Here is a 26,472-nt window from a genome sequence, read left to right on the forward strand (position 1 = left end):
CACTCCCACCAACAGTGTAAAAGTGTTCCTACTTCTCCACATCCTCTCCAGCATCTGCTGTCTCCAGATTTTTTAATGTTCGCCATTCTTACCGGCGTGAGATGGTATCTCAATTGCTACAAAGAGAATAAAATACCTAGGAATACGACAAACAAAGGATGTAAAGGACCTCTTGAAGGAGAACTACAAAGCACTGCTCAAGGAAATAAGACAGAGTACAAACAGATGGAGAAACATTCCATGCTCATGCTTAGGAAGAATCAATATTGTGAAAATGGCCATACTGTCCAAAGTAATTTATAGATTTAATGCTATCCCTATCAAGTTACCAATGACCTTCTTCACAGAACTGGAAAAAACTACCATAAACTTCATATGAAACCAAGAGAGCCCACATAGCCAAGACAATCCTAAGCAAAAAGAACAAAGCAGTAGGCATCATGGTACCTGACTTCAAAGTATACTACAAGTCTACAGTAATCAAAATAGCATGGTACTGGTACCAAAACAGTGATATAGACCAACGGAACAGAACAGAGGCCTAGGAGGCAACACCACATATCTACAACCATCTGATCTTTGACAAACCTGACAAAAACAAGCAATAGGGAAAGGATTTACTGTTTAATAAATGGTGTTGGGATAACTGGCTAGCCATGTGCAGAAAACAGAAACTGGACCTCTTCCTGACACCTTACACTAAAATTAACTCCAGATGGATTAAAGACTTAAACATAAGACTTAACACCATAAAAAACCTAGAAGAAAACCTAAGTAATACCATTCAGGACATAGGCATAGGCAAGGACTTCATGACTAAAACAGCAAAAGCATTGGCAAAAAAAGTCAAAATAGACAAATGGGACCTAATTAAACTCCAGAGCTTCTGTAAAGCAAAAGAAACAATCATTAGAGTGAACTGGCAACTAACAGAGTGGGAAAAAAATATTTGCTATCTATCCATCTGACAAAGGGCTAATATCCAGAATCTACAAAGAACTATAACAGATTTACAAGAAAAAAACAAACCCATTCAAAAGTGGGCAAAGGATATCAACAGACACTTCTCAAAAGAAGACATATATGAGGCCAACAAACATATAAAAAATGTTTACCATCACTGGTCATTAGAGATATGCAAATCAAAACCACATTGAGATACTAACTCATGCCGGTTAGAATGGTGATCATTAAAAAATCTGGAGACAACAGATGCTGGAGAAGACGTGGAGAAATAGGAACACTTTTACACTGTTGGTGGGATTGTAAATTAGGTCAGCCATTGTGGAAGACAGTGTAGTGCTTCTTCAAGGACCTAGAAATAGAAATTCCATTTGACCCAGCAATCTCATTACTGGGTATATATCCAAAGTATTATAAATCATTCTGTTATAAAGACATATGTACACATATGTTCATTGCAGCACTGTTTAACATAGCAAAGACCTGGAAACAACCCAAATGCCCATTGGTGACAGAATGTGACAAGGAAAATGTGACACATATATAGCATGGAATATTATGCAGCCATAAAAAACAATGAGTTTGTGTCCTTTGTAGGGACATGGATGAATCTGGGAACCATCATTCTCAGGAAACTGACACAAGAACAGAAAACCAAACACCGCAAGTTCTCACTCATAGGTGCATGATCAACAATGAGAACACATGGACACAGGGAGGGGAGCATCACACACTGTCGTCTGTTGGGCAGGGTACAGAAGGGACAGCAGGGGGTGGGGAGGCTAGGGAGGAATAACATGGGGAGAAAAGCCAGATATAGGTGACGGGGGGATGGAGGGCGCAAACCACATTGCCATGTATGTACCTATGCAACAATCCTGCATGATCTGCACATGTACCCTAGAACCTAAAGTACAATTAAAAAAAAACAACAACAAGGAAGATATGACAGCATTCATTTTTAGCATTTGTTGTAGAATGTATCCTGAATTGGAATGTGGGTGGAGTTCTGGCATTTGTGTATTTATATGTTTCAAGGAAATAAAGGTACAGAGAAGCACTTGTTTGTTGCCTATATAAAGACTAACTATACAGCTGACAGCTTAAAAATACTGTAAGACATTACATTTCATGTCTAACAGTAGCATCTGTTTCCTTCATACCCAAAGCAACAAAAACCATTAAAGATCAACGCTGAAAATGTGAGAAAAAAAAGAAAATATACAAATGACCAGGAAGCATATGGAAAAATGCTCAACATCACTAATTATCAGGAAAATGCAAGTCAAACCACAAAGTGATACTACCTCACTCCTGAAAGAATGGCTATAATCAAGGAATCAAAAAATAATATATGTTGGCATGGATCCAGTAAAAGGAAACACTTTAATGCTGTTGATGGGAATGTAAACTAGTACAACCACTATTAAAACTGTGTGGAAATTCCTTAAAGAACTAAAAGTATATCTACTGTTTGACCCAGCAATCCCATTATTAGGTATCTACCCAGACAAAAAGAAGTCATTGTACAAAAAAGATACTTGCATACACGTGTTTATAGCAGCAGAATTTGCAATTGCAAAAATATGGAACCAGCTCAAAGGCCCATCAATGTTCGAGAGGATAAAGAAAATATGATGTATATATTATATATGTTTGGAATATGTGGAATACTACTGAGCTATAAAAAGGAACGAAATAATGGCATTCACAATAACTCGTATGGAATTGGAGACTATTATTCTAAGTGAAGTAACTCAGGAATGGAAACCCAATCATTGTATGTTCTCATATGTGGGACCCAAGCTATGAGGATGCAAAGGCATAAGAATGATACATTGAACTTTTGGGACTTGGGGAAAATGGTAAAAGGGCAGTGAGAGATAAAAGACTACACATTGGGTACAGTGTACACTACTCAGGTGATGAGTGCACCGAAATCTCAGAAATCACCACTAAAGAACTTATTCATGTAACCAAACACCACCTGTTTCCCCAAAACCTATTGAAATTTTAAAAAGTTTACATTAAAAAAGGAATCCTGAGAAAAATCTCACAAAATAAAAATCTTACTTTTACTAAAAAAATAAAAAATGAGTAAGAGAACTCTTACAATTTAATAATATAAAAACAACCCCATTTTTTAAATGGACAAACGATTTGAACAGGCCCTTTATTAAATAAGATATACAGATGGCAAACTATGACACAAAAAGGTGCTAAATATCATTAATTTTTAGGAAAATACAAATCAAAATCTCAAAGGGATATAACTATATACCCACCAGAATGAGTAAAATTTAAAAGTTTGATTATATCGAATGTTATCAGTGATGTAGAGCAACTAGAACTCTCATTCCCTCCGAGTGGAAATTTAAAATGTATAACTGCTTTGGAAACTATTTTGACATTGAAAACAAATTTTTAAAATTCTAATGCCTACCACATCCCACTCCTTGGTATTTACTCAAGCACATGTTCTCATAAGGTCTTGGTCAAAAATATTCATAGCAGTTTTATGTGTAAGAGCAAAAAACTGGAAACACATCTCATACCCATTAATAGATGGAAAAGTAGATGGAAAAGTAAATATATATATATATATATATATATATATATATATATCCAGTGGAGTACTACTCATCAATAAAAAGAAATGAATGATTCTTACCCACAGCAACAAAGGTGAATCTCAATTATGCTTAGTGGAAGAATCCAGACAAAATGAAAAATACATTTATACAGTTCTACTTATTTAAAATTCGAGAAAATGAAAACTGGTAGCAACAAAATAAATCAGTGGTTTCCTGGTGATGGGGCAGGGTTTATTTATAAAGGGGAAGAAGAAACCTTTTGGGAGAGACGGATATATTCATTATTTCGATTGTAGTGATGGTTTCACAGATGGAAACATATTTCAAAACTCACCAGATTGTATATTATAAAAGCATATAGTTTATTGTACTATAAAGGCACAAAAAATACAGAACAATAAAGTTAAAGTACTACAAGTTTCTTTGAATTTAAAAAGTATGAGATTTTAATGGTTTTTACACATTTTCCAAGTTGCGCTAGAAAAATGATGTAAGAATTTAAACTTACATCAGCATTGTATAAGAACATCTGTTTCAGCATGTCTTTGCCAACAATAGGTACTGCAATTTGTAAAAACTGGCTGACTTAATAGACAAAAATTAGTATTTTAGGTTATTTTAATTTTAATTTCTTTACAGTGAAGTTGAAAAAGTTTAATGTTTATTTTTCATTTTAATTTCTATTTTGTTGATTGTATCCTTTGCCCATTTTCTTTAAAAATTTTTTTTAAATAATTTCATCTTTTATTTTAGATTCACGGGATAGATGTGCAAGTTCGTTAGATAGGTATATCGGGTGATGCTGAGGTTTGGGGTATAGATCCCATCACCTAGTTAGTGAGCATAGTATCCAATAGGTAGCTTTTCAACTCACCTTCTCCTTCCCTCCCTCAACTAGTAGTCTTCAGTGTCTATTGCTGCCATCCTTGTTTCCATGTGTACTCAGTGTTTAACTCCCACTTATAAGTGAGAACATGCATTTTTTGGTTTTCTGTGTTAATTTTCTTAGGATTATGGCTTCCAGCTGCATCCATGTTGCTGAAAGGATAAGATTTCATTATTTTTTATGGCTGTGTAGTATCCATAGTGTATATGTACCACATTTTCTTTGTCCAATCCTCTGCTGATGGACACTTAGGATGATTCATGTCTTCACTGTTGTGAATAGTGCTGTGATGAACATATACGTAAATAAGTCTTTTGGTTAGAAGGATTTATTTTCCGTGGGTATACACCCAGTAATGGGATTGCTGGGTCGCATGGGAGTTCCTTTTTAAGTGTTTTTTTTTTTTTGAGAAATCTTGAAACTGCTTTCCACAGTGGCTGGATTAATTTACATTCCCATCAACAGAATATAAGCACACACTTTTCTCTGGAGCTTCACCAACATCTGTTATTTTTTGACTTTTGAATAATAGCCATTCTGACTGGTGTGAGATAGTACACCTCATTGTGGGTTTGGATTTGCATTTCTCTGATGATTAGTGTTGATAAGCGTTTTTTTCATATGTGTGTTGGCTGCTTGTATGTTTTCACTTGAGAAACGTCTGTTCACTATGTCCTTTGCCCATTTATTTTATTTTATTTATTTATTTTTCCCATTTATTTATTTTATTGCATTTTAGGTTTTGGGATACATGTGAAGAACATGCAAAATTGTTGCATAGGTACACACGTGGCAGTGTGATTTGCTGCCTTCCTCCCCATCACCTACATCTGGCATTTCTCCCCTTGCTATCTGTCCCCAGCTCCCCATCCCCCACCGTCCCTCCCCTATTTCCCCCCAACTGACCCCAGTGTGTTTGGGTCCTTCGTAGGGACATGGATGAACCTGGAAACCATCATTCTCAGCAAACTGACAGAAGAGCAGAAGATCAAACACTGCATGTTCTCACTCATTGGCGGGTGTTGAACAATGAGAACACATGGACACAGGGAGGGGCGCATTACCTTTGCCCATTTTTAATGGGGTTGTTTTTTGCTTGTTAAGTTCTTTACAGATTCTGGATATTAGATTTTTGTCAGATGCAGTTTGCAAATATTTTCTCCTGTTCTGTAGATTGTATATGCTACTGATAATTTCTTATGCTGTGCAGAAGCTCTTTAGTTTAATTAGGCACCACTTGTCAATTTTTGTTTCTGTTGCAATTGCTTTTGGGGACTTGGCCAAAAATTCTTTGTCAAGGCCAATGTTGATAAGGGTATTTCCTAGGTTTTATCCTAGGATTTTTATAGTTTGAAGTCTTAATATTTGAGTCTTTAATCCATCTTTTGTTTACTGATTTGCAAGAGCTTTGTAAATTAAGCATATTAAATTTTGCGTGTGGTATAGTTTGCAAAAATTTTTCAAGTTTGTCTTTTCATTTTGAAGAAAATATAATCTAGAATAAGTGCATTTCTTTGGGTAAAAATATGGCAATAATTTTTTATATACAACATTTTGAGGGAAAATGGAAAAAATAGCATTTACTAATTTCAAGTTTTAGACACAGGGGGATTCATTTTATTTTTTATCCTTTTTTTATTTAAAAAATTTCATTTAAAAATGAAGAGAAATATATATTAAATATCTAATAATTTGGACATATATAATTTATTCATGCATTCTTCTACTGATGGGCATTCAGGTTGTTTTCAATTTGGAGCTTTTTACAAATATCACTGTAGTAATTATCTACATAGTTATAAAAATTCTTCATATCTTAATAAGTTTAAAAATGCTTCTCCCACTCTTCCCTCCTGCATTACTAAGTACTTTTTTATTATTATCAGAATATGAAGCCTGGCAGAGTGGCTAATCCCAGCACTTTGGGAGGCCAAGGTGGGCAGATCACTTGAGGTCAGGAGTTAGACACCAGCCTCACCAACAGGGAGAAACAGCATCTCCACCAAAAATACAAAAAGTAGCCAGGCATGGTGGCACACATCTGTAATCCCAGCTACTCGGGTGGCTGAGGAAGAATTGCTTGAATCAGGGAGGTGGACATTGTAGCAAGTTGAGATTGCACCACTGCACTCCAACCTGGGCAAAAGAGTGAGACTCCATCACACACACACACACACACACACACACACACAAACACACAAGTTTCCTATTTCCACAAAATGAATCACTCTATTAATATATTTGCACAGAGTGCCCTGTAAAAGGCACTGCTTGGAGGCAATTTTGCTTATCAAGGGAAGTATATAAAAAATGTATTTCAAAGTCCCTTAGCATATTAAAGGCCCTGTCAAGTACTGCACTAAATACTAGGTTCCATGATTTGCCAAAAAGAAAGAATCCAACAGTTAAATAAAGTTTAAGGGGCCACCACAACCTCCTTTTAGTGAGTCAGAAAACTCATTAGTGTAGTAAAACCCCTGAGAATTCCTACACTAAAGTCAACTTTCTAATTTTGCTTATATATAGTTTTCTAAATTTATTCACCAGATAATTATTTCCCTTTAACATCTGTTTATTTATTTATTTTTTTATCATACCTTAAGTTCTGAGGTACATGTGCAGAATGTGCAGGTTTGTTACATAGGTATACACGTGCCATGGTGGTTTGCTGCATCCATCACCCTATCATCCACATTAGGTATTTCTCTTAATGCTATTCCTCCACTAGCCCTGAAGCCCGTGACAGGCCCCAGTGTGTGATGTTCCCCTTTGTGTCCACGTGTTCTCATTGTTCAACATCCACTTATGAGTGAGAACATGTGGTGTTTGCTGAGAATGATGGTTTCCAGCTTTATCCATGTCCCTGCAAAGGACATGAACTCATCCTTTTTTATGGTGCATAGTATTCCATGGTGTATATGTGCCACATTTTCTTTATCCTGTCTATCATTGATGGGCATTTGGGTTGGTTCCAAGTCTTTGCTATTGTGAGCAGTGTCACAATAAACATACGTGTGCATGTGTCTTTATAATAGAATTATTTATAATCCTTTGGGTATATACCCAGTTATGAGATTGCTGGGTCAAATGGTATTTTTAGTTCTAGATCCTTGAGGAATTGCCACACTGTCTTCCACAATGGCTGAACAAATTTACAGTCCCACCAACAGTTTAAAAGCATTCTTATTTCTCCTCACCCTCTCCAGCATCTGTTAACATGCCAAAGTAATAGTGTTTCCCCTAGGAAAATACTAAAATAAAATGGACAGATTAGCAACACAGATAACCCAAATCTAGATACTACTATCATACAAGTTGTCTTAATAAACATCAAGCATTTCATCAGGGCTATGGATAACGAAACAGATTTAATCCTCTCCTCTTTTAATTTTTGATAATAAATAAAGAAACATCATAAACATGTCAGACTTTGACATGTAGTGCCATTATCGAAATAGCATACTTTGAGGTCAGATTGACGTGAGTTACAACCCTAGGTTGGCCACTTACTACCTATGCATCCTTGGATAAGTGATTTAACGTCTCTACACATCAGTTTTCTCATAAGTAAAATGGGAATAGTAACATTCATCTTACAGTTGATGTGAGGATTAAATAAGATCATGTATATCAAGTACATACCAAAGTGGCTGGCATATACAAGGTTTTATACAGTATCTACACTTGTACACAGCAGAATTTCTGTAAGGGAAAGAAATGAAGACCTGAGAACCCATGAACAGAATGATAAGGTTCTGAATAATTGTTAGCTATTTTCATGAGGATAGGATTAGAAGTGTAATCAGATCAGAGCTACAAGCTCCGTGGTATTTCTATTACTAAAATTCTTTTAATACTTAATTACACTGGGTTTATATCTGTGAGTGTTGCAAAAGAAGGTCGTTGAGCTTTTCACCAGGCCGAAGAGAATCCTGTTTGTAAAGTTGTCTGACACTGCTTAACAAGTTCATAGTATTTTAGGAGGGTTAAAGTGTAGGAAGGGTGCTTTTTTGCCCTTAGTGGGTAAGAGTAAGTTATTAACTGATATAATGGAGTCCATGACAGAAACCTATTTGTAATCTGTACCATTTCAGAGACCTGGAATGCACCAGGAGGAGGCTTATAATTCACAGTATGAGAGTAAATAACCTTATTGGAATGTTTGGGTGTCTCGGGATCCCTGGAGTCTTTTAGCACAAGTGACATAAGTGTGAGTTTGCAGGGAATAAGGTCATTTTTTTTAGTACACCATCAGGGGAAATTATGTATAGAAATTCTGCTTATGCATGCATCACAAGAGTGAAGAATTTAAAATCTTTTTCACTCAGGATGAGAACGTTTTCTTTTCTAGTTATTCTTCCAAGGCTGCTCATTAGCAGTCCAGGTGTCACTGTATATATCTCCCTCAGAATACTGACCTGTCTGAGAGATGCGGGAAATATGAAAACTGCTATGTTTCTGTTTCCACAGCAAGAGATGACGAGCCTTCTGGATAACCTGTAAGGTTGGAACATGAAGATCATCAAATGCCCCCATGCCTTATATGGATGGGTATTCATTCATTGGCAGTTTTCCTTCTTGTCCAATCTCTGCAGACAACAGATACCTGCAAACCTCTAAAGACTGTTGCGTAACACAGAAGCATTTGTAACCAGAACAGACATTTACATTCTAAGAATAGTCAGCCTGCTATATTATGAACTAAGATTATTTATCAGCATTATGTGATCTATAATACTGGCTGGTATTTGGCTTAAACATCTAGGATGACAGAGCAACATAATCTGACTTTAACGGAATGTTTTGCATCTTGCTACAAAATTACCCTGTTTTGCTGTTATTCCACTAGACATAATTGAGATAGCTATTAGAGTACATTAGGTGATGGTGTATTTCTAAAAAGGAATTCAGTGTCTAGAAAATAAGAGGCTTTGGGATTAACAAGCAACAACATTTATGGTACAAATGTTTTTGTTTCTGACCTCCAGTTTTTTGGGAGAGAACACTCTGAATCAGCTTGCTTAATGTACAGGTAATCACTTTTCTCATACTCACAGCACAATAATATACTTGGCATTTTGAGACTTTAAAAAAGTTGATAGTGGCCATCCTCTACAGTTTTTGCACAGTATAGTGTCTTTTATATGCCATTCAGTGTTCTTTCATAAGTGTGAAATTTAGATTCCCAAAGACAGAAGCCAGCCAGTCATGGTGAGTTATCCTTGCCATAGAAGGCTGGCAAGCTCTCATGCCACTGAGTTAAACAGGCAGATTCTAGACACCAAGTTTCTTTCTTCCAGGAAAAGTGAAAAAATAAAAGTGGCTCTGAGAACGTCTGCCTTTGGAATCATGACCCCATGGTAGGTACAACATTCTGTCTTGTCTGGAATCCTAGCCTTAGGGTATTTTTCCCCTTAAGTCTGGGTAGAAAGTAAATGTATTGGCCCACGTCTTCAGTGAAAGATATACAGAAGATAACTTATGTTTGTCAAATAAAGAGAAAAAGAAGTTGCAAGTGCTTAAGGATATATCTAATCTGGCCTACCCAACATTTCTACAAAGAAGACAACTGTAAAATCCTAGAAGACGATTCTGAAAATGCAATGAATTTCCTTGCCTTACTGTCCCAAAGAAGTGATGCTAATTCTTTCAATGTTCACTCATTGCTTATGGTTGGCTATTTCAGAATTTTTAGGTGTGGTTTGGTGATGAACCTTTACAAAAGTTGGCTGGTGGGATTATGCTCTTAGGATGCTTTTACCTTTTTTTTTTTTTTTTAACTGCAACTTACACTCTTATTTGGCACAGAAAACTTTTCCTCCAAGCAATTATTTGAATTAAAATCATGCTATTGTAGACACTGAGGCTTGAGCTGAAAACCCAATTATCAACTTTGTGGTTTCACTCCCAAGGTGAGCTTAAGCTAAGGCTGCAAAAGTAGCTCACTGGGTGAGAGCTAAACTGGAAAAGGAAGATACCTCAAAAAATCAGGCTCTGGGTAATAGAAGACAAACACAGAATTTAGGAAGTCAATTCACCTTCACCTCCTACCATCTGTACACATACTGCTTCCTCCAACTCCACCTGCTCTTGCTGCCTATGTAGTGGTGATTTCACTTATTCAATATATGTCTACTTGAACCAAGAATGACGTTATTTTAGTCTTACTGTATGCTGGTTGAGCTCTGGCTCTCTTTCTGTCTTTTCCTAGATCTTTACTTTAAAATTCTAGGTTCTCACATAAACCCTCGAAACTATGTGAAGTGACTGTTGCAGTATATGTACACTTCTTTCTAGCCATTGGTTCTCAGAGATAGGGAAGAACAGCGAAAATGACACAATGGAGTCTGGGAAAACCTAGGTTGAGTCACCACTGCTTTATTACTTTATATAGGTCTCATTACCTTCCCAGCTTCAGCTTTTTCATCTATAAAATAGAGGAAATACTCTTTCATTCATAGTATTTTTGGGATACTCTACCCCAAAGTATGAGCATTGTATAATGTTATATTCTTGACCCTCTGGCTTTCTCTTCCCTATTTATTTCCTTGTCCATGTGGATGCATGTAAACACTGCATAGGTGATTCCTAGTTTTACATTTTATCTTCTTTCTCTAGTTTTATTCTCCCCTTGCTGATTCCTCTTTACCTTCATGGATTTAACTGCCATCTCTATACAAATTACTCCCAGATCTCTCTAGACAGTGGGACTATTTCCAGATACTTAAAATGTCTATTGGCTTTGATCATTCCTCTCCATTTGTAGTGTTACTACCACTCATGAAGCCACTGCAACACATGATCAGTTTTTTGCTGTTCTTTCCAGTTCTTTTCTCTTCAAATTCCAATCCATCCTGCATACAAGCACCCAAGTAAACTTTCTAAAACTAATCTTTCCTTATATCAGTACACCACTCAAGGTCATAAACTTAAGAGCTATTTTCTATTGTACTAAGTCTACAAAACACTCTATCATCTGGCCATATCTTACCTCTCTAAGACTGAAGCCCACAAGCAACAATGCCCACCCTATGCTTCAGAATGGATAGTCTTCTCAGTGTTCTTACCACATTCATGTTGCAACTGTTACCTGGAATGCTAATTCATTCTTCCTAGCATGTATCCTGATGTTTCCCTTCCTAATAACATCTAGCTTAAGTCCTGCCTCATCCTCAAAACTCTCACCAGAACATCCCATACACTTTCCCCCTTTACTGATATACTTAGGTTTAAGCATCACTAACAATCACACAATTACCACATGCATCACACAGTGCTTAACATAGAGCTAAGCCTATATTCGGTATGTAATTACTAGCATCATTTTTATGGCAATGAGCACACCAAGTCTTGTGTTAGATTCATACACTCTTCCTATCTTTCCCTGAAACTGCAAACTCCTTGAGAGCAGAGACCACCTTTTATTTATTTTTATGTCCCTCCACGGTATCTTGTTTGAAGTGTACCCTCAGGAAATGCTTTATGAATTGAACTAATTGATTAGAGACTTGCCTTATTTTAGGAATACACACCAATTTAGAGCTTAGGGTTTGACAATAAAGGTAAAGCAGTAAAATGAACATGCATGGTATTACTGCATGAAGTAAGTTTTCCAGGAGCTGAGGGTGTGGATACATTCTTCTTATCTAGAAATATGGGAAAAAAATCACTTGGAAAATGCCTTGCTACCCAAAGGAGTATCCTTCTATAACCCAGTGTATTGTTTGATGTTTTCAAAAATCATGCAAAGGCAAATGACGAGTGTATGAACACGTTGTTTATAGGCACGTGGCCAAAATGCTACGGTAGATGTGTTAAGGGGGAACAAGTAGGTGTATATGGAGAGAATATATAAAGAAAGAAATTCGGTTCTAGAATGTGAAAGATATATAGTGGCCTCTAGTTTATACATATTCCTTCTGAAAAAGGAAAGGAGCCATTTGGTGAAAGAGATCAGTTTGAGGTTACTAGATTACTCAGCTTGACATTTGTCCCATCAGTATAAGGTGGTATGAAAATGTGGTATTATAGCTGAAGATAGCTCAAAGATCATGGAATTTAAACAGGTCCAGAGAGGAGGGGCTTTCTAAACTTAGTGGCAGAAGTGGGAAATGCTTCCCATGCTAGAGCTCTATCCATATTTTCCCAGCTTCTCTTTCTGGTGAAAGAGGTACAGGAACTAAAATAATTTCCTTTCAAGTGGTCCTTAAAAGATTTATAAACTGAAAGGTAAACAGGAACAAAGGAGAGATACTGGGTGGTATAGTGATTAAGAGTTTAAACTTTTGAGCCAGGATCTGACACTTGATAGACGTGTGACTTTGGGTTTCTTTGAGCTTAAGTTTCCTCATCTATAATATGGGGTTATTTAATGTTTACAACTCACAAAGTGGTTTTAACTATTAACTGTTACAAACCCTGTAAATCATCGACACATAATTAGCATTCAACAAATGTTAGTTGCACACTTTGAAATAATCTAATAATCATTTTATATATGCATCCTTATTTTGCAAAAGTTGCAGAGAATACTGAAATAAAGATGATGAGGCCTCTGACTCCGGTGAGTTCCCATATAGTCCCCAAATTTTTATTGGATCCAGGCTATTTTCTTCATGTCCTCTTCACTTAGCTTGGGGTCTTGTACACTAAAATCTGTGACTTTGCTTATACCTTCTGCTTCTACATTTCTTGCTGACAATCCAGATCCTATCTAATCTTCAAGGCCCAAATTCCACGTCCTTTGTGAAGCCTTTTCTGACCAAACCAACCCATCTTATCTCCCCCACTACCCCAAATTTCAGAAATGTTAGTTTTCCCCTATTCTCTCTACTTTTTCCTATTATGTTCTTGGTCAACCAGACAGCCATCCTACCTCAGAATGGCAATGGCACTTCATTCTGCATATGAAAGAATAAAAGAGAAAAAAGTTTTTGGAAAACATCTACTTATCTAATCCTCCCAAATATATAATCAAAAGTAAACAATTCATGTGAAGATTATATTGGTAAGATGTTAGTATAGGCCAATGTATCTTGAATTCTTATATAGAAAGCTGGTAAATAATAGACTAAGACTAAAGATTCTCCCATCACTGGCACTACCTATTGCCAATATGCATGGAAATAAATAAGGGTAATTTGGTACCCTTGAAGAAGTACATTTTTTGAAGTAGAAGACATGAATTTAACTTATGATTTTGTCTAAGTCCTGTGGCAGTTTTGAAGTTCCTAGGTATAATTATACAGGTCTGGTTAGGTATGAAGAACTAAGTGATAATGTAATGTTTTCTTCAAGCAAGATTTAATCATTGTCTCTGACTGCGAGGTGATTGCACAGAATGCTACCCACAGATGCTTCTAAAAAACACAATTCTTGATGTGAAAGGTCTCTCATCTCTGAACCAGAGCTCTTGTATACAGGATATACTTGGAGAGTCTGAATTTTGATGAGGAGAAGGGCTCTCCCCAATCCTCTCAGAAGGTACAGGGATTACAGCAATCTGTGGCATAAGGTGAAAGTGTGGTTTGATAGGAGAATCATTTCCTCATCTTCCTGAAACATTTTCTTCACAGCATACCCCAGCTCAGAAACCTTCAGTAGTTCCCCATCACTCACAGAATAAATGTATTAGTTTTGTGTATAAGGTCCCACCCAAACTGATACCAATTTACCTGCTGAATTAATCTAATAATAATTTTCTATATGGAACCCTGTTTTGAAAGAGTTTCAGATAATACTGAAATAAAGATGATGAGTTCTCTTATTTCAATGAGTTCCCATCTAGTCCCTTACTGCCCCCAATTTTTACTGGAGTCAGGCTACTTTCATGTCCCCCTCACTTAGCTTGGGGTGTTGTGCATTACAACCTGTGACTTTCCTTTTACCTTTGGCCTCTGAATTCCTTGCCAGCAATCTTGATTCTATCTAATCTTCAAGGTCCAAATTCTACCTTTGTGAAGCCTTTTCTGACCAACCTGGCTCACAGCAAATCACCTTTTCATTCAAATTCTTATAGCACAAATTTTATGGTCATAATTATTTGGCAAATAACATATCCTGTATTGTGTTTTGTTAGGAAACTTTTTCTGTATGTATGTATCTTACCTCCCCAAATAAATGAAAGACATTTGAGCTCAGACAATATATTGTATTGGCTGAACACCCCTTCTGGGTCCAATCTCATAACCTTATTATTCTCTCAATAAATATTAGTTTATTTCTTCTGTTATTCTTTCTAACAGGTTATATGTCATGGCAGCAGAAAGTACCAGATTGAAAATAAATCAGAAACTTCTTCTACTGTGAGCAGCATTAATAGGTGCCAGACAAAGAAAGTTTTATCCAAATAAAGAAAGAGGAAATAGGCTATAATATATAAAACATTTAACATACTACAGTCGGAAGTCAGTATTTTTTCAGGACAAGTGTCCAGCATTTCAAAGGAAGGAGATTAATTCCTCCAGGCCCGATTATCATTAACACAGGAAGGTTGTATTAGCACACTCAAGAAAAAAAAATTTTAATTATAGATATACTTTTACTTGATAAAAATATCCCTTCTGGGATATAGTCTATAAAAATTATCAAAATAAAGAGGCAATTTACAGTCTCATTAGCTCAAGCTAAAAGCCTTTCTTTAGTTTAGTTAAGAAAAGTTCAGTTCTTTTATTGCTAGATTTTTTCTTTTTGAGACAGGGTCTCACTCTGTAGCCCACACTGGAGTGCAGTTGTGCGGTCAGTTTACTTCTGCCTTGACTTCTTGGGCTCAAGTAATCCTCCCACCTCCTCAGCCTCCTGAGTAGTTGGGACTACAGGTGCACACCACCACTCCCTGTTAATTTTCACATTTTTTTGTACACAAGAGGCTTCACCGTGGTGCCCAGGCTGGCCTCAAACTCCTGGACTCAAGCAGTCTGCCAGCCTCAATCTCCTACAGTGCTGGGATAACAGGCATAAGCCATTGCACCTGGCCAGCTGGATTCTTTTAAAATTATTTTTCTTGTCATGGTTAGTATAATGATAGAGGGTAACTGGAATAAGCTATTCATAATTATCATGTACCCCAGGGCTTGGTTGTGGCCTGGAGCTCTCTACAGGATTTTAAAACCAGGATGACAGAAGAGCTCAGTGAAGAGAGAAAGTGACTTTACCTTCTTTACTAAGAAATAAAGAAACTACGCCTAATGAATAGAGGTCATATAATTAAAATTGACTGTTCCCCTTTAAAAGTTTCCACATTTGGGATGGGCAGAGTTCCCATTGTTTACTAGAGCCTAGGAAAAACAGAGCTTAAGGCACCAACTACTACTGAAAATAAGACAGTGATCTAATGGGGAAAAAACCTGAATTCCAACAGGTAAATTACAAAGAATCTCGGAGCAAACATAATGAATAAAAACCAAAACAACACAGACAGAGAAGACTGGAATAAATAACTAATTCTTCAGTGCAAAAACATAGACATGAATCCACAAGAAGTAATAGTAAACAGGGAGCCATAATGGACAAAGCAAGGAACCAGTGACAGACCCTAAAGAGACAGCAATATTTGAGCTCTGTGATCAGCAATTCAAAATGGCAATATTATGGAAACTCAGTGATTTTCAAGATAACACAAAAAAGCAATTCAGAAATTTATCAGAAAAAGTTAAGAAAGAATCAGTGAGCTCAAAGAAAACCTATTTGAAAACACAGGAGAAAAAAAAGATGAAAAGGAAAAGATATCATCTACAAGATAAAGGAAACTGCCTCAAAACATCAAATGTTAAGAATTACTGGTGTAAAAGATGGAGTTGAGAAAGAGCAAGGGGATTGAAAGCATAATTCAAGAAATAATAACAAACACTTTCCAAAACTTGAGAAAGATAAAATATCCAGGTATAGGAAGGTCAGAGCACACCAAATATATTCAACCCAAATCATCTACCCCAAGGCACATCATAGTCAAACTACTCCAAGGCATATAATAGTCAAACTCTCAAAGGTCAAGGGCAAAGAGAAGATCCTAAATACAGCAAGAGAAAAGATGTGAATAACATATAAAGGAGCCCCAATTTATTTGGCAACAGACTTCTCAATGGAAACCATACAGGCCAGTAGGGAGTAAGATGACATTTTCAAACTACTGGGGGGCAAGGAGCAGGAACCTGTCATCCAAGAACTCCGTATCCAGCAAAATTATCCTTCAAAAATAAAGCAGAGATAAAGTCTTCCCTAGACAAACAAAAGCTGAGAGAATTAACCATCACCATATTGATCTTACAAGAAATGGTAAAGGAGTTCTTCAATTTGAAAGAAAAAACACTAGCATGCAAAACAAAAACGTTTGAAGGTATAAAATACACTGGTAAAATTAAGTACATATACAAACCAAGAGTACTCTACTACTCTAGTTGCGATGTGTAATCCAATCAAAACTCTAGTATGAAGCCCAGAAGACAAATCTATCAAAAACAATAATCACTGAAGAAACTTGTTAAAAGATAGGTAGTATGAACATACATAAGTAGAGATGGTTAAAATCAAAATGTAGAGGGAATGAAGTTAAATCGTAGAATTGTTTTTCTTTGTTTCTATTCTTTTCTTTGTGATTTAAGATTAGTTGTCTTTTTTAAAAAACAACTTGTTACATTTATGACATTTTTTTTTTTGGTAAGCCTCATGGTAACTAGAATGCAAAAATCTGTAACAGATTCACTAAAAATATAAAGCAATTGAAACTTAATGCCAGATAAAATAATACAGCTACAAAGGAAGAAAGGAAGAGAGGAGCTGCAAAACAACCAGAAAACATGCAAAAAAGGGCAGTAGAAAGTCCTTTCTTGCCAATAACAACATTGAATGTAAATGGGTTCAGGTCTCCAATTAAAAGGCATAGAGGAGACTGGGTGGAGCAAGATGGCTGAATAGATGTCTCCACCAATCATCCTCCCCATAAGAACACCAAATTGAGCAACTACTTACACAAAAAGCACCTTCACAATAACCAAAAATTATGTGAGAGATCACACTACCTGGTTTCAACATCATTTCAAGGAAAGAAGCACTGAAGATGGTAGGGAAGACAGTCTTAAATTGCCTACACAACCCCTCTCCCATCCCCTAGCAGTGGTTGCATGGTATGGAGACAGACTGTCAACTTGGGAGAGGGAGTGTGCAGTGACTGTGGGACTATGTATTGTAACTCAGTGCTTCCCTGTCACAGCAGAAAGCAACACTGGGCAGAACTCAGCTGGTGCCCACAGAGGGATATTTGGACAAGCCCTAGTCATTTAGACAAGCAGTGGCAGTGCTTTCTAGAACTCAGGTTCTGATCATTGCCAGTCCAAGTGGTCAGAACCTGAGTTCTAGAAAGCACTGCCACTGCAAGCTAAGGCTCTTGGGTATTAAACTTGAAAGGCAGACTAAGGCAGAAGGACTGCAATTCCTGAGCAAATCCTGGTGCTTTGCTGGGCTCAGAGCCAATGAATGTGGGGTACACATGACTTAGTGAGATATTAGGGTGGTCAAGACAGTGCTTGTGTAACCTGTCCCACAACATCAGTCAGTGCAGCTTGCAGCTCCAGGAGAGACTCATTCCTTCTGCTTGAGGTGAGGAGAGGGGAGAATAGAGTACTTTTTCTTGTAACTTGGATATCAACTCAGCCACAGTAGGATAGGGTACCAGGAAGAGTCCTGAGGCACAAATTCTAGGTACTAGCTCATGGTGGCATTACTAGGCACACCCTGTGCCAGAAGGAAACATGCTGTCTTTAAGTGAAAGACCCAGTCCTGCAGGATTCTCACCTGCCAACTGAAGGGCCCTTGGACCCTGATTAATTAGTAGTGGTAGCTAGGCAGTACTTACCATGGGTCTTGGGTGAGATTCAGAGATGTGGTACCTTCAGGTGTCACCCATCACATGCACAGCTATGATGACTATATGCAGAGACTCATTCTGCTTGATAAAAGCAGAGGGAAGATTAAGGAGACTTTGACTTGAAGGTTAGCTACCAGCTCAGCCACAGTGGGAAAGAGTATCAAGCGGGTTCTTGAATTCCCCAATTCTAGGTCTTGACCCTTGGATGGCATCTCTATACCTACCCAGGGCTAGAGTGGAGCCCAATGCACTGAAGGATGAGTCACAGACCTGGCAGGATTTGCCACATCCTTACTGAAGAGTCCTTGGGCCTTGAGTGAACATTGCCAGTAGCCAGGCAGTAAGTGCTGTGGGCCTGGGGCAGTAGTGGCCACAGGGAGAGAACTGTATACTTGTGGAAAGGGGTGGAAAGAGTAGAAAGGACTTTGCCTTCTGGCTTTGGTGCCTGCTCAGCTACACTGGAATAGAGCACCAGGTAGATACCTAAGATTTATGAATCCAAGTGCTGCCTCCTAGATGGCATCACTGGAACTGCCTGGAGCCTCGGGGAATTTGCCACCCAGAAGGGAAGAATAGAAACCTGACTGACTTTTCAACCTGCTGACTATAGAGCCCTAGGACCTTGAGAGAAAATAGGCAGTAGTTACGATGGGCCTTGGGTGAGAACCAGTGCTATACAAGCTTCAGGGCCGACCCAGCACAGCCCTAGTGGTGGTGGCCACAAGGGGACTTGTGTTACCCATCTCCTAGCTCCAGGCAGCTCAGCACAGAGAGAGAGACTTTCTTTGTTTGGGAGAAAGTAAGAAAAGAGAAAGAGAGCCTGTGCCTGGTAATCCAGGGAATTCTTCAGGATCTTATCCAAGACCACCAAGATGGTATTTATATGAGTATGCAAGAGCCACAGCATTTCTGGGCTTGAGGTGGCCCCAAATGTACATATAATGCAGCAGCCAAAGACTTAGATCACAACATCCAAGTCCCTGTGAATATTTAGAAAGCCTTCCCAGAAAGGACAAGTATAAACAAGCACAGACCGTAAAGACTACAATAAGTATCTAACTCTTTAATGCCTAGATACTGATGAACAGCCACAGTATCAAGACCATCCAAGAAAAGATGCCGTCACCAAAGTAAATTATGCATAGTGACCAATCTCAGAGAGATCAAGATAATAGACCTTTCAGACAGGAGAACTCAAAATAGCTCTTTTGAGGAAGCTCAATAAAATTCAAGCTAACACAGAGATGGAATTCAGAGTCTTACCAGATAAATTTTAAAGAGATGGAATTAATTAAAAAGAATCAAGCAGAAATTCTGGAACTGAAAAATTCAATTGAACACTGAAGAATGCAAAAGGGTTTCTTAACAGCAGAACTGACCAAGAATAGAGAAAGAATTAGTGACCTTGAGGACAGCCTACTTGAAAACACACACAGAGAAGAAACAAAAGAAAAAATAATAAGAAAATGAAGCACACTCACAAGATCTAGAATATAGCCTAAAAATGGAAAATCTAAGAGTTATTGCCCTTAAAGGGGAGGTAGAGAGAAAGATAGGGGTAGAAAGTGTATTCTAAGGAATAATGACAGAACTTCTCAAACCTAGAGAATGATATTAATATTCAATTACAAGAAGGTAATAGAAGACCAAACACATTTAAGCCAAATTAGAGTACCTCAAGACATTTGTTAATGAAACTTCTAAACGTGAAAAATAAAGAGAGGATCCTAAAAGCAGCAAGAAACAAATTACATACAATGGCAGCAGAATTTTCATTGGAAACCTCACAGGCCAGGAGAGACTGGCATGACATATTTAAAGTGCTGAAGATAAAAAAAATCATTTTTTTTTACCATAGAATATTATATACAGAAAAAAAATCCTTCAAACATGGAGAAATAAAGACTTTCCCAGAAAAACAAAAACTGAAGAATTGCATCAACAGCAGAATTGTCCTATAAGAAATGCTAAAAACAATTCTCTGATGTGAAAGAAAAGAATGTTAATAAGCAAAAGAAAACAATTTCAAGGTACAAAACTCACTGGTAATAGTAAGTGCACAGAAAACACAGAATATTGTAACACTGTAGGTGTGATATGTAAACTACTCATATCTTGAGTAGTAAGAGTAAAATATTAACTGTAAAAAATAACTACTACAACTTTTAAGGTATAGACAGTACAATAAGGTACAACTAGACTTAAAAATTAAAAGCATGAGGATAAAGATCAGTTGTAGTTTTTATTGGTTTTATCTGTGTTTGTTTATGCAATCAGTGCTGTCAGTTTAAAATAATGGGTTATATTATTGCAAGTCTTATAGTTTATATTAGTCAGGGTTCTCTACAGGGATAGAACTAATGCAGTATATATGTAGGGTAGTTTACCAAGTATTAACTCACACTACCACAAGGTCTCAAAATAGGCTATCTCCAGGCTGAGGAGCAAGGAGAGCCACTCTAAGTTCCAAAACTGAAGAACTTGGAGTCTTGCATTTAAAGACAGAAAGCATCCAGCACAAGAGAAAGATGTAGGCTGGGAGGCTAGGCCAGTTTCTCTTTTCACATATATCTGACTGCTTATATTCCAGTCACACTGGCAGCTGATTATATTGTGTCCACCCAAATTAAGGGTGGGTCTGCCTTTCCCAGCCCACTGACTCAAATGTTAATCTCCTTTGGCAACACCCTCACAGATATACCCAGGATCAATACTTTGTATCCTTCAATCCAATCAAGTTGACAAGTATTAACCATCACAAGTCCACCTTTTGTCAAATTGAACACATATACATCTCCTGAGATCATACATAATCTTCAAATATAGATGATAATAAGATCATAATTACAAGAAATACAGCTATCCTTTGTACAACTGGAACTGTACCAATTCTTAACCCAAATACTACTACATAAAGTTAACTAAAGTTAACAATACTTAAATGTTGATGTGAAGTCAATAAATCTTATGTCACATGATAAAGGAGAGAAAGGAAATAAAATGAAGATATTTTCTTAGTACAAGTGTATATATGCACAGTCTTCATTTCTGCAGCTGGTCATGTGGTTGTAGCTGGTATTGATGATGACTTTCTTCTACTACCCATTTTGCATTCCCTTTGCCTTCAGCAAGCACATCGCAGGTTGTGTGTGTGTGTGTGTGTTTCCTGATAGAGTGATCCAAACCTTTATTCCTAAACGGTCTGGGTCATTTGTAGTCCTGTCTAGATTAGGCTGTTGTAGTTTCCCATTGACCATAATCACAGGGCATGGTAATACTAAGGCGCCCTAATGGATCTCCTGTATTCCATGCATACTCTTCCTTACATCCATTGTTCAGTAGTAGACTGATTTCATCTTGATAATCTGGGTCAATCACCCCAGCCAACACTGTAACTCCATTCTTAGCCTGTTGTCTTAAAGGTAGGAGGAGCCCAAAGTGTCCAGGAGGCAATGTTAACTTCCTGTTTAATGGTATCCTTGCTGTGTCACCTGGTGGCAGCGTTCCTCCCTGTGAGCTAAGACTCTCACTCAGGGCAATCTTATCAGATTTGAGACTTAGTATCTGCTTCTGAAGCCAGGAGATAGAATCCCTGAGTTCACCATTTTCTTTCATCACTTTATCCACTGAACTTAGGAGCAACGAACCAGCTTCATCATGTTCCTCGGTTCTCCACATAAGGTCAAAGTTATTATGTATAGAGTCACTAAACTCCTTGCCTCTCATGAGCAATGAATCAGGAGTGTGGAATGTATTTATTTTGCTAACTCTCTAAACAGTTCATGCCAAGGACCATCAGTGTTCTCCATACTATTAGAAATAGAGTCCTTAACATTTTTGTCTAATCATATTCTCTTTGTATTAAACAGCCAATTCCAGAAACCCCCCAAACCAACAAAAGAACTCCATCCTTAATATTCTATTCTTCTAGAACCACTCCTGATACCAAAATCTGTGTTAGAGTTCTCTAGAGAAACAAACTAATGGAATACATATATATATATATATACACATATATATAATAAGAGTTTATTAAGTATGAACTCATACCACCATAATGTCCCACAATAGGCCATTGAGCCAGTCCAAGTTCCAAAACTGAAGAACTTGCAGTCTGATGTTTGAGGGCAGAAAGCATACAGCATGGGAGAATGATGTAGGCTGGGAGGCTAGGACAGTCTACATTTTCACATTTTTCTGCCTGCTTATATTCTAGCCATGCTGGCAGCTGATTATATTGTGCTTACCCAAATTAAGGATGGATCTGCTGTTCCCAGCCCACTGATTCTCAAATGTTAATCTCCTTTGGCAACACCCACACAGACAAAACCAGGATCAATACTTTGTATCTTTCTATCTATTCAAGCAATCAAGTTGACACTCAGTATTAACCATCACATGGTTACTGCAAATTAAAAAACATACTACAGATACACACACGAAAAAAGCAATTAAAACATACCACAAAAGAAAATCACCTTAACTTAAAGAAAGACAAGAAGGATGAGAGAGAGAGAGAGAGAGAGAGAGAGAGAGAGAAAGAGAGAGAGAGACCACTGAACAACCAGAAAACAAGCCACAAAATGGTAGGAGCAAGCTCTTTTCAATAATAACATTGAATATAAATGGAGTAAACTCTAATCAAAAGATAAAGAGTGGCTAAATGGATTAAAAAACAACAACAACAACAGCAATCAAAAAACAAGACCTGATGATCTGTTACCTACAAGAAACACCCTTTACCTAAAAAGACAAAAATAGACTAGAAATAAAGGAATGGAAAAACATATTGCATGCAAGTGGGAAAAAAAAGGCTGATGAAGCTATAAAAATATCAGAGAAAATATATTTTAAGACAAAAACTGTAAGAAGACACAAGGAAGGTGATTATATAATTTTAAAGGGGTCAATTCAGCAGGAGAATATAACAATTCTAAATATACATACACTCAACATTGGAAAAGCCAGATGTATAAAGCAAATATTATTAGTGCTTACCATAGACAGACTCCAATACAATAATAGCTGGAGACTTTAATACCCCACCTTCAATATTGAACAGATCACCCAGACAGAAAATCAACAAAGTAACATTAGATAATATGCACCACAGATGAAATGAACCTAAAAATATTTACATAACATTTCATCTAACAGCTAAAGAATGCACATTCTTCTCTTTGGCACATGGATCATTCTCAAGAACAGGCCATATGTTTGATGACAAGTGTTAAAAAAATTTAGCAAGTGAAATAATATCAAATCTCTTCTATAACCACAGTGGAATAAAATTAGAAATCAATAACAAGAGGTAGTTTGGAAAGTATACAGACACATGGAAATTAAATAATATTCTCCTGAATTACCAGTGAGCCAATAAAGAAGTTAAGAAAGTGAACCGAAAAATTTCTGCTCACTTTCACCACTGTGATTCAATACAGTACTAGAAGTCCTAGCTGGAGCAATCAGACAAGATAAGGAAATAAACACATCCCAACTGGAATGGAAAAAGACAAGTTGTCCTTGTTTTCAGATGATATGATCTTATAGTTGAAAAAAAATAAAGAGTCCACAAAAAACCATTAGATCTGATAAACAAATTCAGTCAAGTTGCAGAATACAAAATCAACATGCAAAAATTAGTAGCATTTCTGTATGCTGAGTGAACAACATAAAATGAAATCAAAAATGTAATCCCCTTTACAATAGCTAAAATAAAATAAAATATCCATGAATTACCTTAATCAAAGAAATGAAAAGTATCTACAATAAAAGCAGTGAAACACTGAAAGAAACTGAATAGGAAACAAAAAAATAGAAAGATATTCCATATTCATGAATTGAAAGAATCAATATTGTTAAAATGTCCCTAATACCCAAAGTAATCTACAGATTCAATGCAATCTGTCTTAATATACCCTTGACATCCTTCATAGAAATAGGAAAAATAACTTTAAAATGTATATGGAACCACAAAAGACCCAGAATAACAAAAGCTAACCTTAGAAAAATAAATAAAACTATAGGATTCACATTACCTGTCTTCAATGCAGAATGGAACTGGCATAAAAAGAGACATATAGACCAACGGAATAGAATGAAGAACAAGTAGTGAACTTATTGTCAACAAAAATGCCAAGAATATACACTGGGAAAAGAATACTCTCTTCAATAAATGGTGCTGGGAAAACTCAATATCCATATGCAGAAGAAGGAAACTACACCCTTACCTCTCTCCATATATAAAAGTCAAAACAGAATAAATTAAAGACCTAACTCTGAGACTGCAAAGTATGAAACTATGAAAAAAAACTTTTGGGGAAATTCTTCAGGACACTGAAATTGGCAACAATGTGTTGAGTGACGCCCCCAAAGCACAGGCAACCAAAGGAAAAATAGACAAATGGGATCACATCAAGTTAAAAACCTTCAAAACAGCAAAGAAGATGATAAACAGAGTGAAAAGAAACCATGGAATAAGAGAAAATATTTGCAAACTTCCCATCTGAAAAGGGATTAATAACCAGAATATATAAGGAGCTCCAACAACTTATAGGAAAAAATATAATAATCTGATTTAAAATGGGCAAAAGATCTGAATAGATATTTCTGAAACGAAGACATGCAAATGGAAAACAGGTACATGGAAAGGTGCTCAACATCACTCATCATCAGATAAATGAAAATTAAAACTACAATGAGACATCATCTCACCCCAGTTAAAGCAACTTTCATCTAAAAGTCAGGCAATAACAAATGCTGGTGAGGATGTGGAGAAGAAGTAACCCTTGAACATTCTTGGTGCACATGTATGTTTTAGTAAAACCACTATGGAGTACAATTTGGAGGTTTCTCAGAAAACTACAAATAGAGCTAAAATATGATCCAGCAATTCCACTCCTAGGTATATACCCAAGAGAATGAAAATCAGTATATTGAAGAGATATCTGCATTACCATGTTTATTGGAGCACAACTCACAATAGCCAAGATTGAAAAGCAACCTAAGTGTCCATCAACAGATGAATTGATTTAAAAAAATTCAGTACATATACACAATGGAGTACTATTGAGCCATAAAAAGAATAAAATCCTGTCATTTGCAAAAACATAGATGGAACTGGAGATCATTATTTTAAGGGAAATAAGCCAGGTACAGAAAGACAAATGTCACATGCTCCCACTTAATTTTGGTAGCTAAAAATAAAAAAAAATTGAATGGATGGAGATAGAGAGTATAATGATGGTTAATTGGGGGGGTGGGGTTGGAATGGTTAACACTTATAAAAATATTGACTGGGTGTGGTGGCTCACATCTGTAATCCCAGCAGTTTGGAAGGTCAAGGAGGATGGATGACCTGCAGTCAGGAACTCAAGACCAGCCTGGCCAACATGGTGAAACCCCATCTCTACTAAAAATTTAAAAATGGGCCAGGTGTGGTGGCACATGTCTGTAATCCCAGCTACTCAGGAGGCTGACACACGAGAATCGCTTGCACCTCGGATGCAGAGGCTGCAGTGAGCAGAGATCATACCACTGCACTCCAACCTGGGCAAAAGAACGAGACTCCGTCTCAAAAAAAAATAGTTAGAATAAACAAGACTTAGTATTTTAAAATAAATAAAAGTATAATTGGGCTGTTTGTAACAGAAGTGAAGGAATAAATGCTTGAAGTTATGGATACTAAATTTATCCTCATTTATTACACATTGTATACCTGTATCAAGTTATCTCATAAACCTGATAAATATATACACTTAGTATGTACCCAGAAAAACTAAAAATAAAAAAACCCAAGTATTTTAAAATTATACTTTAAGTTTTGGGGTATATGTGCAGAATGTGCAGGTTACCTGGGCATACATGTGCCATGGTGGTTTGCTACATCCAGCAACCTGTCATCTACATTAGGTATTTCTCCTAATGCTACTCCTCCTCTAGCCCCCAGCCTCCAACAGGCCCTGTTGTGTGATGTTCCCCTCCCTGTGTCCATGTGTTTTCTCCACATCCCCTCCAGCATCTGTTGTTTCCTGACTTTTTAGTGATCAGCTATTTCTCTCTCTTTTTTTCTCTCTCTCTTTCTCTCTCTCTCTTTCTCTCTTTCTTTCTCTTTCTTTCTTTCTTTCTTTCTTTCTTTCTTTCTTTCTTTCTTTCTTTCTTTCTTTCTT

The 26,472-nt window shown here is 36.9% G+C and overlaps 1 protein-coding gene across 8 annotated transcripts in view; it reads right to left on the reverse strand.

The window, feature by feature from the left end:
- Positions 1-26,472, reverse strand: part of ZDHHC15 (zinc finger DHHC-type palmitoyltransferase 15) — a 138,977-nt gene that overhangs the window by 11,688 nt on the left and 100,817 nt on the right. For 2 of the 8 annotated variants that reach the window (XM_017516012.2, XM_037734049.1), the window contains one exon: positions 8,862-8,940. The exons of 4 other annotated variants lie outside the window; for them this stretch is intronic. In XM_017516012.2, the coding sequence (XP_017371501.1) occupies positions 8,894-8,940 (47 nt within the window). In that variant the 3' untranslated portion in view covers positions 8,862-8,893. Of the gene's footprint in view, positions 1-6,545; positions 6,580-7,641; positions 8,146-8,861; positions 8,941-26,472 lie in introns of those variants that run through there. 2 more of the 8 variants (XM_017516014.2, XM_037734047.1) reach the window with 2 other exon arrangements.

Source organism: Cebus imitator, unplaced genomic scaffold, assembly GCF_001604975.1.
Source record: "Cebus imitator isolate Cc_AM_T3 unplaced genomic scaffold, Cebus_imitator-1.0 Scaffold570, whole genome shotgun sequence".
Lineage (NCBI taxonomy): Eukaryota > Metazoa > Chordata > Mammalia > Primates > Cebidae > Cebus > Cebus imitator.